The 18,867-nt window shown below is 42.5% G+C and overlaps 1 protein-coding gene across 1 annotated transcript in view; it reads left to right on the top strand.

Moving 5' to 3' along the window:
• The window catches only part of IARS1 (isoleucyl-tRNA synthetase 1), a 645,156-nt gene that overhangs the window by 284,931 nt on the left and 341,358 nt on the right, over positions 1 to 18,867 (top strand). The window contains exon 14 of the mRNA XM_085624880.1: positions 14,753 to 14,879. Coding sequence (XP_085481006.1) covers positions 14,753 to 14,879 — 127 coding nt within the window. The remainder of the gene's footprint in view (positions 1 to 14,752; positions 14,880 to 18,867) is intronic.

The raw sequence follows: 18,867 nt of genomic DNA, 5'->3' as shown, positions 1-18,867 counted from the left end.
TGTCCTATGGTGATTGTATGCATTTCTTGTGGGAGACCCTAAAAGACGATCCTCGCCAAATGTAGCTATTAATGCCCACATGCAAGGTCGCAAACCATCCCGTAGATATCTTAAATGGGTAGTGTTGTAGTACGTCCAGCATCTGTAGTAGTGCCACCATTTTTAGCAGGGTTATGCGACCCATTATGTTCAGGGGATGGGAACCCCAACATGTCATGTACCCGTGGATTTTGTGAAGCAGAGGATGTATGTTACTTTCACAGCATTCTACTGGGTCCCCGGATACATACATACCCAGATATTTGAAGACCCTCTTTATATAACAAATTTCTTGACCCGAGTATTACATCTGGAGGGTTGCCTACTACCGGGATTATAGCTAACTCTTCCCAATTCAAACGCAATCCGGCCTCCTCGCTATAGATCTCTAGCATGCTGATCAGTCGCGGGATAGACTGCTCTGGACATTGGAGATATGAGACGACATACTCTGCGGATTAAGAGATTCGTTCCTCAGCGTCCGCTTCCCACTTCAGGTCCCAAATCAGTGCGTCCCTCCTTATCCATTCAGCCAGATGTTCTAACAGAGCAAATAAAAGGGGGCAGAGGAGGAAGCCCTGTTGGGGCCTCTGCTGATGGGGAAATGGCATGAGAGGACACAGTTTACACAGACCCTGGCCCATAGTTTGGTATACAGCAGCATCACGTATATACAGAATCTGGGATCAAAGTTACTTTTTACCACAATTGTGTGTAGGAAGAACTGCTCGACCGAATCCAAGGCCAGCTGCAATAATGGTGTCTGTTCAGACACGGAGCCCAGGTGAGCTAGTTTTACATTTAGCTTTCTAAGGCATTGCCGGGTGCCATGGTCGGTATGAAGCCGTTTTGGTCCATATGCACCAGAGAGCTCACCTGAGTAACCAATCGATTTGCCAGAGCTTTTTCAATCGCTTTAACCTCCTCGTTCATGAGTGAGGTCGGCCTGTATGATGCGCAGTCCGTGGGTGGCCTGTCCGGTTTGGCGAGGACTGCCACAGTAGCGGCCCGGACATCGAGCAGAAGGATATTGTCAGTCTAAACTCTTTCGATCATAGCAAGAAGGTTTGGGACTAGGGTGGGTGTGAACATTTTAAAGAATTCCTTTGGAAATCCGTTCAGTCTGGGCACCTTCCTGGATTGAATTCATGCAATGCTGTAAGCAAGTAGCCTTCCGATATAGGTCAATCCAGCTCTGCCGTACTATCCCGGGAAAGCCTTGGACCACAAAGTCTGCTGCTTTGTTCTTCTGCTCTACTTGGCGGGGTCAAACTGTACAATTTCCCGTAATACTGTGCAAACGTTTCGGCTATAAATGCGGAGTGATTGGACATTTCACTGTCCGGTCTGCGTACCTGCGGTACAAACATACCCTCCAGTGATTTGGTTGCTAACCTATGTATCAGTTTCCCAGTTTTATCCCTAAGTTCATACACTTTGATTTGGGACTCTCTCACTACTTCTTTGGCCCTCCTGAGAAGCTTCTGTTTAAGCGGTTCCCTGAAAGCTTCAAGGTGACGTATCACCTCAGAGTCTGTCTTCTGGATTAGATGGCGTTCCAATTCCCCAATCGGTATCTCCAGGGCCGTAATTTCTTTCTCGTTCTCCTTCCTACCTGCTATATATGCCATTATTTGCCCCCTGAGCACCATTTTTATGGCCTCCCATAGTATAATCGGGAGACATCTGGAGTAGATTTGACTGTATTGTAATTGTATTTCTATAGCGCTTACTACCCTTGACAAGGCGTCAAATCGCGTTTTGCCGAGTAGCATGCTACTCTGAAAACCAAAGAGGATTAGTGGTGAATTAGCATATAGTGTATAGTAGAAGTGTATCTCCCCCATAGGAATTCTTGAAACCTGATATCCTTCAACCATCTAGCTTGAAAGTACCAGTGGGAGCAAGACTTATGTGTCGCTGGTCGCAGTGTGATCTCTATAGGTGAGTGGTCAGACAGGACCGTTGGATAGATTTTATCCCCAGACACTCCTAGAATGTCAACGGAGGGAAGGAACAGATAATCTATTCTCGAATATGATTTGTGTGAGTCAGAGCAGTGCGTGTATTCATGCGCATCTGGCTTCCTTATTCTGCAAAAGTCACTGAAACCAAAGGGTTCTGGCAAAGATATCAGGGTTGAGCACAGCCTGTGACATGACCTATCATCCCAAGATGTCTGGGGAAACATCTGTAACCACAAGGGGCAAGGTTTTATTGAGGAGGATTGCTACCCCTCTGGATCCCCTAGCGAACCCAGAAGGTTGCACCTTTTACTGAGCAATTGCGTGTAAAGACAGCTGGGGTCAGTTTATGCGCCTGCCAAAGGATCACAGTACTTTTAACTTTATCCAGCATCCCATTTACATTACAAGACACTATAGAGTAAACTTTACTAAACAAAACTACACCTAAACTACGACAATCCAATAGGGAGAATCAAAGATATGAATTTGTAAACTTTTAAGTAAAAATAATGCCAAAAAGCACCAATTGCAAACGATACTATATAGAAACAATAGACTGGGACCAAGATGAGTTTTCAGACCAACCTTGTTGGTCTGTCGGTCAGATACACAAAAGCAGGTTCGTTCTTGTTTAAAACTTTGCCTTCAGACTTGGTCTTTTTAATGGTGCTCAAAATCCTCCGGAAGGGCAAGCCTGAAGCTGTGTCTGAATAAGTTGCATCAGAATAGGACACCTCTTCTGCGAGATGTCTGGCTCCCCAGGTCTTGGAAGTCTTGAAATGTCCTCTGGGTCACTTTTAAGGCATCCATGATCTTAGGGACAGCACTAGGGGGCTAGGACTTTTTCCAGCAAAAGCCACCAGCTTCAGCCGACGAGTTCAGGTCCAGTTGTTGCTGGCCAACTGGTCTCTTCAAGAGAAAGGCCTCTGGGAGCTTGTTGTGACCCTGCAGACATACAGGACATCAGCGAACTAGCTCTTGGAGTCCTACTGTGGGAGCAGTTTTCACTCCTCTTTGGGGCCAAGCACTGGCAGTCCACCTCTCAATAGGATAATGCAAATTAGCCTCCAGAACCTTCAGGCAGGATAAAGGAAGGCACCTCGCCAATTATTGGACTTGTCATAAATATGAAAAATCGTCAAACTGCTTGTAAGGTAAATAAGGAACACAGCACAGCCCCCTAATTCCTCCTGCACCTCTACCCCACTGGCGCGTTACCAATTCATCAAGTCCATTCGGAGGCAATAAAAGAAAACAAAAAAGTCCCATTCACATGTATGTTCCTCTCCAGTTGGTTGCTTTATTCACAAATATGAAGTTCTTCATCACGTTCTCTCATAAGAACACCTCAACTATTTGACGATTTGACGATTTGAAGCCAACACGTGTTTCGGATCTACAACCTGAAAATTAATCAAAGAAACACAATGCAACCTTACTAAAAGCCTAAAAGTTGATTACATTCAAATCACATTCAAAATAAAAGACCAATCATACAGAAAAAATACAAAACATCACCATATTTCTTAATTTATTGAATTATCTTATTGTATTTCGTCTCTCTCGCAATCCATTGTAGGCAGGGACATCACATTTAATATTCATATTGAATATATTTCATATTTATCATGAAGATCAAATTAAAACTCTATAAATCAAATGACACCGTCGTACCTTATTGCTCCTAACCTAATAAAAAAACGAAAGACATGGAAATCATAACATATTTACAAACCTTGCATAAATTCTATTTTTATAGCAATCATGTTCATGATTTATCCATACGTAATAGAACTATTAATTGTTCTAACGGGTTGCTTTAAAAATAAAAATTATTTTAGGGCAGCAAATATGATGTGATGTCTGTCATTATTTTAAAATGAAGTGGGGGTGAGATGAACTAACGTATGATAGTGCTATGTGATTTATAGAGTTTTAATTTAAGTTTCTTCATGATAAATAAGAAATTTCACCTGTTTGTATAAATGTTTACTGCAGCAACCTATAGCACAGAGAGAGGCTCGTTGCTGCACCACATGCACAGGTCCAGCAGCGAACATGATCTCAACATGGCCACAAAGTTGTCTCTCTGACCAATGATATAAGGTGGTAGTGGCATTATTTCCACTGGCGCTCTCTATTACAAGCACTCATGGGATAGGATATTTACCGAAGAAGCGCAGGGAAAAGACCTTAGCATTCACAGTACGCTCTACATGTGGCCTCCTCACCTGGTCATTCATGGTAGCACACAAAAACCACCCAAACAATGGTGTTAGAAGCCTACCTCTGTAACCTTCCTTCCTGGCGCTTTGAAAGGGACCTGATGGAGAAGGAACATTCAGGGGCACCTCTCAGACCGGCAGAATGGAAGGAAATATTTGCTTGAACATCAAGTGTCCCTTGTCTGTGTCGTTTCCATCCAGGAGATAGCTGCATTGAATGAGCACTTGACTCATTGAGAGAGTTGGTCTTTGAATGCCTGCTTAATCAATGGATAACCACATGGTCACAGAACTTGAATATCCACTGAACGCAATGAAGCCCAAACCGTAGACTGCACCTGCAGGGCAGATCTAGAAGATGGGGACTCTGTACCAACAGCACACTGCACTAATACACCTGTTGAATGCAGTTTGAATTCTGACAGGTCTGTTTTAATGCTCATATTTTTTTATTACCCCCTCACTACGTTTGTTTGTTTTTTTACTTCTGAGAGGAGGAAATAGGACTAAGTTTACAGGGCACACGCCCCGAAAGAAGGGTTGGGAATAGCACGCTCACCATGATCAAGAGGAGACTTCTCCAGCGAGTAGCTCGTGAGCTACTGGCAGCTCTCCAGCTGCCTGTGAGTAGCTCTCCTGCGTGCAGCCCAGCCACCTAAATTAGAAGCTTTTGCTTGGTTGAATTAATATACATATACCAAAACTGAAAAGTGACTATTTAAAATGAAAATGTGTGTATTTTCAAGCCAATCATTTCCCCAAAATATTTATAAATGATAATAATGCAGCATTGGGAGATTTATTACTTATTACCTTGGTATTATTACCCTAATGCCAGGGGCATTGCAGATGTGGCTGTTATGTATTACCCTTGTAGAGGATTCAAAATAGACAAAGCCTTTTTTACATTATTGCTGGTAATCCTGCCCTGCGGTGATCATGGCTGGTAATCTTGTCAGGGGGCGTCACTAATATAATCTTTCCTGGTGTGTATGGCACTAATATTAGTAGCTTGGAATGATTTTCACTGAACACAAGTAGGTCTTACCACTGAAAAGGTTGGAGACCCCTGATCAAGAGGGTTGGCAATGCTGTCCTAATGGTAATGCAGTTTTGCATATGTGACTTTCAATTAATGAGTCACAAAAATTAACAACACAGTATTTATCTACCCTGAAAAATCTGCTGGTCTTAACAGACCTGTTTGGTTATCCAATCGTTATCAATCCCCTCAGTCGGCTATTCAGTTAATTGAGTGAAAGAGTATTTGAGCTAATTAAAAAGTCAAAATTGCATTAAGCAATTTCTTGTTTCATCCTTCTAATAGAAATCAATTTCAGGCTTTCCAGTAGAACAATTGGAAAAGAGGTCACGCTTGGCTAGAGTAACATTAAGTTGATTTAAGATGCCATTTTTAGACACTAATTACACTTTTTATAGCCTGCTTTGTTCATAAATGAATACATTTCAGGAACGTAATGTCTTTGCTCCGCAAACACCAATTATTTATATTTGAAGTTCAGTCCAACTGTAGGTTGTGTGTGTGTGTACACACACACACACACACACACACACACACACACACACACACACACACACACACACACACACACACACCACACACCACACACCACACACCCCACACCCCACACCCCACACACCACACACCCCACACCCCACACCCCACACCCCACACCCCACACCCCACACACACCACACACCACACACCACACACCACACACCACACACCACACACCACACACCACACACACCACACACCACACACACCACACACACCACACACACTCTGAAGCTGCACAAAATGTAAAGTTTAAAAACCAAACATCACTGAAATTCACCAGTTACTGGTTAGTGAGCTACCTATAGCTCAAAGCCCTGCGATGCTCTGCTTATGACCTCATCTTTATTGGTGCTCCTTTGGAAAAACAAGCGTTGGAAAGGCGATGTGTCGATTTTTATCGTTTTAGCATTAGAACAACCTCCAAGGGTCCAGAACTGGAATTGGCACCACAAGGCAGGTCAGAACTCCCAGCAGTGGAGTTCAGGGATGCTGTACATGAAGTCTTTGATTGCCCTGAGACTTCTTAACAAGAGGCAAGCACACAGAAGCCCTTGGAGAAACATCACAAGCAGAATACACAGCAAAGTCCAGTACTTTTCCTCTCCAAAGCAGGAGCAGCAACTGCAGGCCAACCAAGCAAAGTAACACACAGCAAAGGGGCAGTACTCCTCCTCACAGCTCTTCAGCTCTTCTCCTTGACAGAGGTACCTCTTGATCCAGAAGTGTTCTAAAAGTCAGGGGTTTTAGGTCCACTACTTATTCCTCTTTTGGCCTTTGAAGTAGGCATACTTCAAAAGAAAGTCTTTGTAGTTTGCAAGTTCCTGCCTTTTCCTGCCTTTGCTCCAGACATACTCCAGGTGGATGGAGACAGCGTTGTTAAAGAAGAAGTGCAGCTCTATTCATGTGTCAGTGCCAACTCCTTACACAACTCTAGCTCAGGAAGACCCATCAACCTGATGGGCCATCCGGATGTGCAGGGCACACCTCAGCTCCCTTTGTATGACTGTCTAGAGTGAATGCACAAACAGGCCCTGGTCAGTCTAAACCAGACATTGATTCCACAGGCAGGCAGAGGCACAGAATGGTTAAACACGAAAATGCCCACTTGTAAAAGGGGCATTTTCAAACACACAATTTAAAATCCACCTTCACTCTTAGATGTATTTTTTAATTCTGAGCTCAGGGAGACTAAACTCTAAATCTCTATATCTTCCTATTTGAAAGTTACACTTGTAAGATGTTGCAAGGCAGCTTCAATGGTAACCTATGGGAGAGACAAACTTTGCCATAGTTAAAAACCGAATTGACAGTATTTCACTATCAGGACATGTAAAACACACCAGTACCTGTCCTACCTTTCACATATACTGCACCTTGCCCATGGGGCTACCTTGGGCCTACCTTAGGGGTGCCTTACATTTAGAAAAAGGAAGGTTAGGGCCTGGCAAGTGGGTGCACTTGCCATGTCGACATGGCAGCTTAAAACTGCACTCACAGACACTGCAATGGCAGGCCTGAGTCAAGTTTACAGGGATACCCGTGTGGGTGGCACAATCAGTGCTGTAGACCCACTAGCAGCATTTGATTTACAGGACCTGGGCACACTTAGTTTACTAGGGACTTACCAGTAAATCAAATATGCTGATTATGGATAACCAATCAGAATCGCAATTTACACAGGTAGCACTTGCACTTTAGCACTGATCAGCAGTGGTAAAGTGCGCAGAGTACATAAACCAGCAGAAACAAAGTCAGCATACCCTCAAAATACAGGAGGTAGAGGCAAAAAGACTGGGGAAACCACGCCAAGGATTCCAGATCTAACAGGCACCACCCAGAGGAGTATTTCTCTCTCACCTCATGCTATTGACTGTTTGGCGTATCATTCCGTCTCCTGTAGAGTGCTGCATTACAGTGCATGAGAATCAGTTTTACATCGCAAAACTACACTGAATGATTGCCCAACACATTTTTATGACATAGTCACAATGTATACTAAAAGCAATAATGTTGGGGGTTTTGTGTTGTCTGCAGCAGGATGTTCCAAAATGTTTGTCTGAACTTTTTGCTTTGCCAATGCTTTTTCTCTCTTTTGGGGTTTTATTTGGTACCCAGGCAACCCAGAAAGGAATCAATTGAAGAAATCGGAGGCAGGAGTGAAATGTTGGGTCACTAAAGATTAATAAGATATAATTTGCATATAACATAGTCTTGACTTGCCCTGCTTTAGTAGTAATACCCTTGATATCCTCATTTAACCCTATTGCCACAGCTAACTGCTCCAAGGCGATAATGAACAAAAGTGGTGACAGCGGACACCCCCAGCTGGGTCCCTCTGTGGATATTAAAGACCTGCGTCCTGCACCCTCTGTAATCTAGCTGGGCGGTGGGGTTCAAATGCAGCCACCGTACCTTAGCCAAAAAGTCTCAGCCTTTTCCTGCCCGTTCCATAGTGCACAATAGGCATCCCCATTCTGCTTGGTCGAATGTTTTTTCAGCATCCAAGGAGAGCAAGATCTTGTCATTCGTGTCCGGTTTCACCTGCCACAAGACATTTGTAAGGATGCTCATATTGTTCCCTGACGAGCAGCCTGGCACAAAGCCCACTTGTGATTCATGTAGTAGGCTCAGTATGGCTTTTCTGAGCCTCATCACTAGTATTGTTATGCCTATATTGATTAACGAGATTGAGCGGTAGCTGGCACATTGAGTGGGGTCCTTATCCACTTTAAGGATGAGGCTGAAGCCGAGGGCGAGTTCCGACCTGAACACAATAAAGCCATTATCAACCTCTTTAAAAATCTAATACAGTAATGGGACCGTTATATGTTTGTTTAAACTTATAGAACACAGTTGGAAAATCTTTGTCTTCTGGAGCCTTAGGGCATGGTCGAGATGGTATTGGCTATCTCGTCCTGCGTTATCTACGCTCCAGCAATTGTCTGCCCTCCTCCGATATGTGGAGGCGAACGCCCCCCAGGAATGCCAGTTCAATCTGGGGATTCTCTTGCATGTCTGCATTATACTAACCCCCTATAACGTTTCCAAAGGCATTAGCTATTTCCATTGCATGGATGGTGAGTTTACCAGCTTGAGGTCTGATAGCAGGGATGGCTAAGTGGGCTTTTCGCAAATGGAGATGCACTGCTGTAACCATCCTGCCTTCTCCTCGTGTTCAAAATACCTCCACTTTAAGAGAAGGAGGGCATATTCTGCTTTTGTAGTGAAGTGTGTTTCAAGATCAAACTTTCCTTGCTCTGTCTCAGCAACTGGAGAATTGGCCGGGCAGTGTATCTCCCTGTCAGTCTTTGGACCTCCGGTTCTAGGTGTGTTTGCTTTTCTTGTGTAAATCTTTCCCGAGAGGTCAGAGTCTGTCATGAGTTTGCCTCTCATGGCAGCCTGGCCCAGTGCCCATAGAACTTGGGGGCACGAATCTGAGGCCTCATTATTATCCATATACTGGCATAGGTGGTCAGTATGTTGCTTCTTATCTTGTGACATTTTATAGTGCAACAATTTCAGACACCAAAGTTTGGTGATCTGGGATACTTGTCCCAGTTCAAACTCCAGCATCACTGGGCCATGATTCAATATTTCCCCCCTTCACAATCTGACAGTCATGCAACATGGCATGCATGGGGTGGTTTAGGAATAAATAACTGATCCTAGAACAAGTCCATGTACATTTGAAATACACATTTACTCTTTGTCTCACAGGTGTGTCAAACACTATGGGTCCGTTAGTCCATTGCCCTATATAATGTTGAACAGTGCCGCTTAGTTTGTAGCATTCGTTTTTTTGTATGGTCCTGCTCTGTGAACAATTGGGTCTAGCTGTAGATCCTCACCTGTCCGAATTCTGTAAAGAGCCTGGATAGGAATGACAAAATACAATCTCCATGGTGTTTACTTTGGCAAAAACGTATCTTCCCATCGGGTCGAGCCATGTCTTCTTCACAGTGCATTGTGGTGTTTTATTGAACAGGATGGCCTCTCAGCATTTTTTTGGGGGGAATACATTGGATTAGGAGTCCCTGAGGGTTAGTTTGTCTGTTTGGAAGACTCTGCCCACCCAATCTCCCTTCAGTTTCTTTGATTTTGATAAATAGGTCTATTGTAGAAGCGTAATGTCAGGTGATTTTGTGGCTAGTTATATCAGAACCTTTTCCTTTTTATAGAACGATAAAGGCCATTTACGTTAAACGAAAGTATTCAAAAGTATTTAATGTGGTATTGTCGATCTGTCATAGTTGTGCTGCAGTATAAACTAGAGAACTAAATGAGCCTCTGAGAAATGGGTGCGACATGCCAGACCCTGAAGTTGAGACACGATATATGGATTTACCTGACACCGCCTCAGTCTAATGTCCAGGTCCACCTAAGCGATATCTAAGGAGTGTACTGCGGATGTGTGGCACAATTTAGAGCTGGAGGTAGAAATACAAAGGGTGAACAATAAATCCCACACCGTTCTCTTCAGGGACACCTGAAACTGCAAAACAACTATTACTTAACTTATTTAAATGGGTGACCTTCCTCCCTCCTACCTGCTTCCCCAGCCATTGCAACACTATGACATGAAATCAGCGTCTCGAGTTCTGGATCCAGAACTATGTCTAACTACAGCTGTTTAGTGTGGGACAGCTGCCATACGTGCCAATTGTTGCCAAGTCCAATTGACCCACGGTCCCTCGTAGAAGGAGGAGGTTCCTTGAGGCAAATCAGCCCACATGCGTCAGTCAATCTGTTTGCATGGAGAGGTGTAACCTGGTCTCCAAAGCTTCCACCAACTGCTAGAATCACTGCCACTTCTTCCGTCTGGAGTCTATAGTCAAACATTTAAGCGAGAACAGGACTTTTCTCTCTCTCGGATTTAGGGTCCATCTCACTTCTTCACCACCACGTTCATTCTTTCAAGCTCAAGGGAAGGGTCTCCAAGATTGTCCCTATTGTTTGGGTTTCATTGTAGTTCCTCTCACAGCTGGATTATTTGGGATATCAGTAGTCCTTGATGTATCCATGTACTTTGTATCGAGAGATTTGAGTAACCATTTCAGGTCTTCTGGCTCATCAAATTCCCTGTGTGTTCCCTTGATGGTAAGGAACATTGTGTATAGATCTAGAAACCATTTCCTCTTAGAACAGTAGGCATGTTGGATGTTCATTTTTAATTCTTCATTCTCCTTATTTGGGTTTGTCAAATACCTTCAGCTCTGGGGGAATATTCATTGTGTATATCTGGTCGCACCATCTGAAGGGGTGATTTTCTGGCCAAGTATCATATAATTGCATTACCTAACTGCATTATTAATAGTTGCTAACAGTCTGGTGTTTCTAGTGGGCGCCTGAGAAAAGTTAAGCACTAATCTCATTCCATTACAGTGAAACGCCACTCATGTCCTGCATCCCACCAATGACTCAAATAGCCCAAGTTTCTCAAAACTCTTATTGATTTTTTTTTTTAAATAAAATTTTGTATTATTCGCTACCGCCTTCATACCGTCATCTTTTCCACAATAGGTGCATACAATACATAGTAATATACATACAATGTTATCAGGCAACATATCCATAAGAGTGTACGGTATTATCCAAGTTCCTATTTCCCGTCTCTCATTGGCTGTTAACAGCCTCCCCACTCTGGTAACTATTACCCTCAACTTCCCCCCCCAACAAAATTACTACCCCCTCCCCCCCCAGTGTGCTCCCCCATCAGTTCCAGTTTCAATGTCTCAAAACTCTTATTGATGTTGAGATTATAAACTGGGTTCCCTCCACTGAGACGCATCATTAGATGGACATCTCCATGGAGATGCCTGTCGAAATCCTAAAAGCTGAAAATGGAAAAGATCCTCCTTCTACCTACTGATGATATATTATGTAGGTGCCAAACCACTTGGTGGCTCAGAAGCTCCAATAGCACATATTTTTGTTCTTCAGTCAAAGTGATTGGTTGTCCTTGTAAGATTACGTTGCTACAAAAGTTGAATATGGGTAGCAAGGAAGAACACGTCCACTTAACCCGTTGCTTCTCCCATATGGCTTTCTGATAGTCGGATTGGCTTAATCTGTTACATTCCCAAATGACATTAACAGATGCCTGATATAGGGAATCCCCATATGCACGTTTTCAAGACTCAAAGCTGCACTTCCTAAATCGACTGAACCTCTTGTTTTTTGTGCTACTACATGCTGGAGCTTATGTGTGTTGATTTTACATTAGTTCTATGACCTGTATTAACAAAAACGCATGGCTGATTTACTGTGCATAGGCCATTGTCCATTTGGTTTTGTAGCCCATCAATAGCCAAAAAACTGTTTTAAGTTAATAGTCAGTTCAATTTACGCTGAAAGAGAAAACGTGAAAGCCAAAAGGTGAAATGATGGAAAAATATTTTTATTATGTGGTCAATCTAAAGTGAAGTCCTAATGAAAAACGCTCTAAACAAATGGTTCACTGTAAGAAATCAATGTGGCCCCAACTATTTTCTGTCGTATAAGGCTTATCGACAGTAGATTTGACGCAACGTACCTTGAATTAATTCCTTTAGTGTTAAAATTCCAATTCAGAAACGTCTGTGGAACAATGATACATGCACACACTGTTCTTAGCCATTCGGTTTCAATTTTTATTAACTAAGCAGTGACACTTCTAAAAGTCACAAATGAATTTACCTGCTTCTTAGCATAATTCATCTTTTTTTCTGTCTTTCGGGGCAGAGGGCTCCAGTCTTCTGTGGGCCTGTGCTCAGCCTGGGTGTATCTGGGAGGGGACCCGATTCAAAGAAATATCACAGGTCTCTCACTGAATTTGGAAGCGGAACCTCTCGTTTTGTGTTACGACCATGGATATTAGGACAGCTCCGATTTCTTTGTGTTTCTTTTTCAAAACAGTGTTACACGTTTTCCTCTTTTTAGTGAAAAGGGTATGAAATGATTGTTCTTCACACAATCAAAGTACTTATTTTCCTGTCTCCAATACTTAAGTCATGTTTTGTGCTTCGAGATACAATTTCAGCCTCTGGAGCCTGTTCTGACCGTTGAGTTTGTATGATGGAAATGCTTTGTATGTTGACGTCCAAAAACTGTGCATTCATTACCTTCCGATACCCCATAATTGCGATGCCTGTTTGTATCAGAAAAGTACTGGACTAGAGCAACATCCATCTTGCCTTTCTGACATCTGCTGTTTGTAAGATGCTTAAAGACCATCAGAAGATTGGATGCCATGCATTTACAGTTCATTTTCCTGGTTTTACTATTTTAGCTCCTATATTGCCCTTTTAGTCAGTTTCAAAGCTTTCTCTTTTAGGAGGAATGCGGTGACATTTGCTGGGCACATACATGTTTCCTCCCATTTAATAAGACCTCCTGGATTGCCGCATTAATTCCCAGTGGTACATAACCATAATCACTGCAAGGGTTGATTATACTAAATTCAGTTGCCTTGGCATCTTCTGCTGTGCTATATAATTACATGCAGAATTCCGCTACTTCAAGGGGTTTCCCGACTTTCTTGGCTCTTTTCCTAAAATTTTGTTTTGTGTTATGCAGTGAAGTAGTAATATCAAGACTTTTTGTTGCATGTCTGGGCAAGTTTCATTTCTCCCCAAGAAAGGTCTCTTACCTTTATTTCTCAAAACGAGTGAAAACCTGTATGTTTCCAATGTGTTTTTGCCAAATATTCAATTATTTTTTTCCGTGGAACTGTCTAAAAAGCACCTTGGCACTAGACAATTTTGTTTTGCTGAACTTTGAGTTATTAGTTGCTCTTCTGTACTGCGCAGACTCAAAGGTTATGCTGGAGACATAGAGACAATTGCATAGTGTGTCCATGAGTATGCAGAACAACAATACCTACTTAGCAGAGGAAGACCCAGTAGCGTATAGTCCATGCTCGTAGGATCAAGGTCTGCTGGGTCATGTAAAATGCAAGGGCCTCGGGTTTGTGCAATTCATCTTCTCCATTGAAAGTGGTTCAGTTTGCAAATGTTTGCTGATAGGAGGTTTTTGATACAGACTTGTTATTTCTTTTCTACTTGGTGTAAACATGCAAATCAAATGTCTAGAAGGGTGTTTCTGACATGCTAAATTGATATGTCTTGAATAAAAATCGAGGCAATAAAAAATCTTAGATTCCTATCGCATTACTAGTAGACTTTTATGGCCTACAAAGAGCGACAAATGATTCATCATCTCTCCCTGAATAGTGAAGTCAACTGATATCACATCCAAGGCATGAAGTATAATTCTTTAAAAAACACATAACAGGCAAAATTCAATGGCCATTTCTTGAGATCTATTAATGGATGATTGAGTATGTTAGCATTTTATGTATTTGAAGTATTGGTTTTTGTTATATACATTTTATTTGTATCCTTCTGTTTTGCACTTTGCACTTTATGTGAGTGTTGCAAAACACGTTTATTCCTTTTGCTAGAGCGTGGGCGATCTCGTTTTCCAAAGTGGTTTAGTGTTATCGCTTGAATACCTGAGCTCTGCAATAGTGCACGATTTTTTGTGTGCTAAGATTATATTGTATTAATCTGTGTCTTTTATGGCCGTAACTGGCCAAATAAAGTGTCTTTGATTTGATTTTTATTTGAGTGGCAATGCAGACATCTGCAAATTTGATCTTGAGAGCTATCCTTATAGACCCGTTGCACAGTAAGACATGTCATCGGAGGTTGATGGCGGATTCGGAGTTGATCCTAGGGTAGTTCATAATCTTCTACACAAATTTTATTCTTAGAAATTAGAAATGCTAGAATTATAATCCTACCTTTAAAAAAAATTGTAAGCCTAGGGCTCTTGTTCCTTTGCTCTATATTCAAATTCTTATAAATAATAAATACTAAACAGTGATTCCATTCATGTTTAAAAAGCTCGTAATGCTGTTTTAATAGGACTAAGAGTATTACTTTTACATAAAAAAACAGGGTTCCAGATTTTGTGAGAGAGAAGAGATTTGGAAACTGGCTGAGGGACGCTCGTGACTGGGCTATTTCAAGAAACCGATACTGGGGAACCCCCATCCCTCTGTGGGTCAGTGATGACTTTGAAGAGGTATGTACAATTTCAAACTACGTTCCAGTTTCATTCACAGTTATTTAAACTGTATATGCTTTGTTCCTGCTCAAACCCGTTCAGGTGATTTCATGCTATACACACTTAATTGGATTTTTCCATAACATGTATTGGGACCAGGAATCACTATTAATCGCAGTTTTCAGGAATTGTGAGCACACTGTGATTAGATTATTTGGGCAATGCACTCCAGTGTTGCCATATAGAGTATAGATCACATTAATAAACGTAATAGGGGCTCAGAGCTAGACGAACAATATTGGACAATGACCCCTGCATTCATGGCATTCCTCACACATTTCAGTATTGGTGCCCTGGACATGATTTCTGCCACCTCGTAAAGAGGATATCCCTCTGTGTTCAACTTTACGAATACCAGTAACTATTCAGGGGGCACTTTGTGTGCTTCTCTTTGCAAAAGCCTCCCATACCGCTATCTTCCTTTGTTTAGTCGTTCTCACTGCTATTCTTTGTAGATAGACTATCCCTGTTGCTGCCCATCCAACCACACCAGACCTCCATAGTGCCACTAAGGAGGCACACAGTGACTTCCTCACATGGCTACCTTACGTTTCGCCAAGAATAGAGCTAAATCTACAAATCCTCTCCTTTGCTTCCCCGCCCTTGTATTTGAGAACACTCCTAGTAGGCATGCTTCTGGTGAGGCTTTTTGGTGGATAACTGTGGCCCTATTAATTTGTTCTAATATCTCAGACCTGTAATACCTTAATGTTGGCCATTCCCGTGTGTCATGATAATGATAAGCCTCAGACTAATAACAAGTTCCTGACCCTGTCTTGAAGACTCTTCTTATCCTGATGGGGTTGAAATAAAATTAAGTGTATTAATTTGAACCTACTATTCTGAGGTGCTCAGGCTAAAAACACTGTGACCCAGTCCAATCTTTGTACCCAAATTCCTTGCCCACTGATTCTCTCCTGCACGACTAAGTCCTGCAAGGGCTTTGCACAATGTTCCCAAGGTTTTATTGTATAGATGCATTGCAAAACTGCATCTTGCTGTCTTTTTTTTTTTTGTCCGTTGATGGTTTGGTATTTCCGTTATTCAACAACGTTCTGGCAATGTGCACTAGTTCATCAAAACCAGAAATGGTGCGGTTGGGATCTCATACTCCTCTTGCTCTTGCACAAGTGTGAAATGCTCCATTGAATATGTGTCTCAGGCTTTTAACAGGTTCTTCCATCGTTCTATGTCCCACTTTCAGTGAGATTCAAAACCACTTCTCATGCAGGGAGTTCTGGTGTACACACCATGCTAACACAACTTGATTTTGTACCTCTTTCCCAACAGTACCCTAGTACTCTCTGCCCACAAGTTATTCAGGTCACTCCCATTTCGTAGTCTTCTGTCTTTTTCAAGTACATTTAATTCTGTCCTCAAAACTAATTTAACCCCTCCTGTTGACCAGGGAACCGCAGCTTTTTCTTTCATGTTGGAAGCAGGTGACTTATGTTTCTAAGTTTCATCCTTATGGTTAAGAGCAGTGTTTCCATGTATATGTGACATACAGGCTTGAAGTGTTGCTTCCTTTAGTCAGAAAGGAGGCTGGGTTATCGCAGCCAATAGGAATAGTTGTTCTATCCTGAGATGGATTGGCTCTACTTGATGTAGTTTCGCGGAATATCGGTGCTGGATTTTGCAACATGAGTGAGTGTTGTTTAATGGAAATGATTTTGAGGGCATTGTTTATTGAGCAATCTGATTTTGCTCATATAAATAGAAATTGTGGAAAAGAATCAACATTGTGAAAAAGAATCAACATTTTAATAAAATAAGGCTTTAAATTGCAATTTTGTTCACTCAAATTGTTTTGGGACTCTTGACATACTGTTATGGTAGCCTAAGTATACTTGGATAATAAATTAGAATGACATGCTAATTTAATCAAAAGTTGTTTCTTTTTAGTAAAAACCAATTTGAGCCGTTGTAGACACATAACCCTTTCAGCAGCAAGTAGAACGAGAAGTGCAGTTATCCTTTGCCTCATAAAGGGTACCGGGCCAAGGCAAATTTTTTGTTCTTTACTGACTTCTTTACTTGCATTTCTCTCCTTAGAAGCTTTGAATAATTGTTGGAGAGGGAATGCTAACATTGGAATGGGATAGGTGCATGCTCACTGGTTCACCTCCGGTCCCAGACACACAACCCTTTTGTCTACCTAGAACATACCCTTCTACTAGTTCTTGGTCGTTTTTCATTAGAAAAGTTTACATTCTGATGGCCCATTCCATAGATATACCTCTTAATGCTGGGTCTTTGTCTTCAGTTTTCTTGGTAAGATTGGCTAACTCTGGTTTCTCTGGTAGGTCCTTGATGCTTCTTCTCAGTTGTGTTTATCTGCTGGCCTGCTGTGACAGATCAGACTGCAAAGTTAGGAACACCTATAGAATTTTTAGATCCACTCTCTGGGTCCTCCTTTTGGCCTAGCAGAGAGGCATGGACTCATCCTAGACTTTCTGATACTCGTGCTTCCTGGCTCTTCCCTATTTTTGCCTTGTGTATTAACAGCTTTTGGAGCCGTATCCAGTTCTACTACTAGGTTGCAAGGTACCCATTCATTGCTGATAAACAAAGTTACGATGGTAACATTATCCTTCTAAAGCATTCCTACCAAGATCAGCGAGATGCCAACGAGGATGCATCTATGCTCTTTACTAAATGTTGCATCTTTTCATCCACATGTAGCCTCTGAGTTTACATAGCAGGTCATGTTAAAAAAAATCTAGCAGACACAATATCAGGGTAAACTATTGGATTGTATACAGATTTCGGAGTAGACTACAAAAGATCTTAGTGGTGGCCAATGTACCACGACCGGGTAGGTGGCAGACCCCTCTCCTTCCCCCAACCCAGAGCTGACTGTGGTTACAGATGCATCACTACAGAGTTGGAGAGGCCATCAGGGGGAGGTGGAGATCAGAGCACTCTGGTCTCCAGCAGAGACTTGACTCCATCAACTTGTCGGGATGGAGAGCGATTTGCTTGTACTTGAAGGTTTTCTTACCCACCATCAAAAGAAAGCTGCTGCTGCATGTGGTACTGCAACATGCAGAGCATGGTGAGGTCCTGTGTCACGAGGCCTTTCACCTTTGGAAGTGGCTGGACTGCCAAGGAATTACTCTGGTGGTGAACTACGTGGCAGGATCTTTAAACACCAGGGCAGACGAGCTCAGCCGCAAGCACCCAGCGGATCACAAATGGCAGTTGCATCCGGAGGTGTTATAGGCTACGAGGCTATCTTCCAGCAGTAGGGAGAACCCTCGCTCGATCCTTTCGCCACCACCAAGAACATGCAATGCCAACACTTCTGCGCATTTTATTTTATAAAGCAGCTCTCTCTTGGAGATGCCTTCCATCTAGAGTGGAGCTTGGGACTCCTGTATGCCTCCCTACAACTGTCTCTCCTGCCCAGAGTTCTAAAGAAGATCAGGATCAACCGTTCCTAAGCCACCCTAGTGGGAACCTTTATGGCCAGGAGAGAGTGTGGTACCCGGAATTGCTGGACATGAGCATCTGTCCTCCGATCAAGCTGCAGGTTCAGAAGGATCTTCTATCGGAGCAGCAGGGCAGGTTGTAACACCCTTGCCTGAACAATATGCATCTTCATGTGTGGAGATAGAGCTGCAACAGTTGGCTTCCTTTGACTTGCCACCTGAGGTTGTTGATGTCATGTTGGCTGTGATGTGTCACTGTATACAATCAGTGTAGGCTTGTCTTTGAGACAGATTTGTGGATTGGTGCATCACCTGACAATTGACCCTTTACAGGCAGAGTTGTCTAAAGTTTCATAGTTAATTCTGTCCCTAGTCCAGCAAGGATTTTCCTTGGGCACTGTTGAGGGCTTCTTATACGCTCTTTTGCAGTTGACAATTCACCCTTGTTATTTAAATCATCTATTGTGATGAGATGTTTGAAAGATATGCACATTTTTTTCCCACCAAAACAC

Source organism: Triturus cristatus, chromosome 9, assembly GCF_964204655.1.
Source record: "Triturus cristatus chromosome 9, aTriCri1.1, whole genome shotgun sequence".
NCBI lineage: Eukaryota > Metazoa > Chordata > Amphibia > Caudata > Salamandridae > Triturus > Triturus cristatus.
This window is presented reverse-complemented; position numbering and strand designations above follow the sequence as displayed.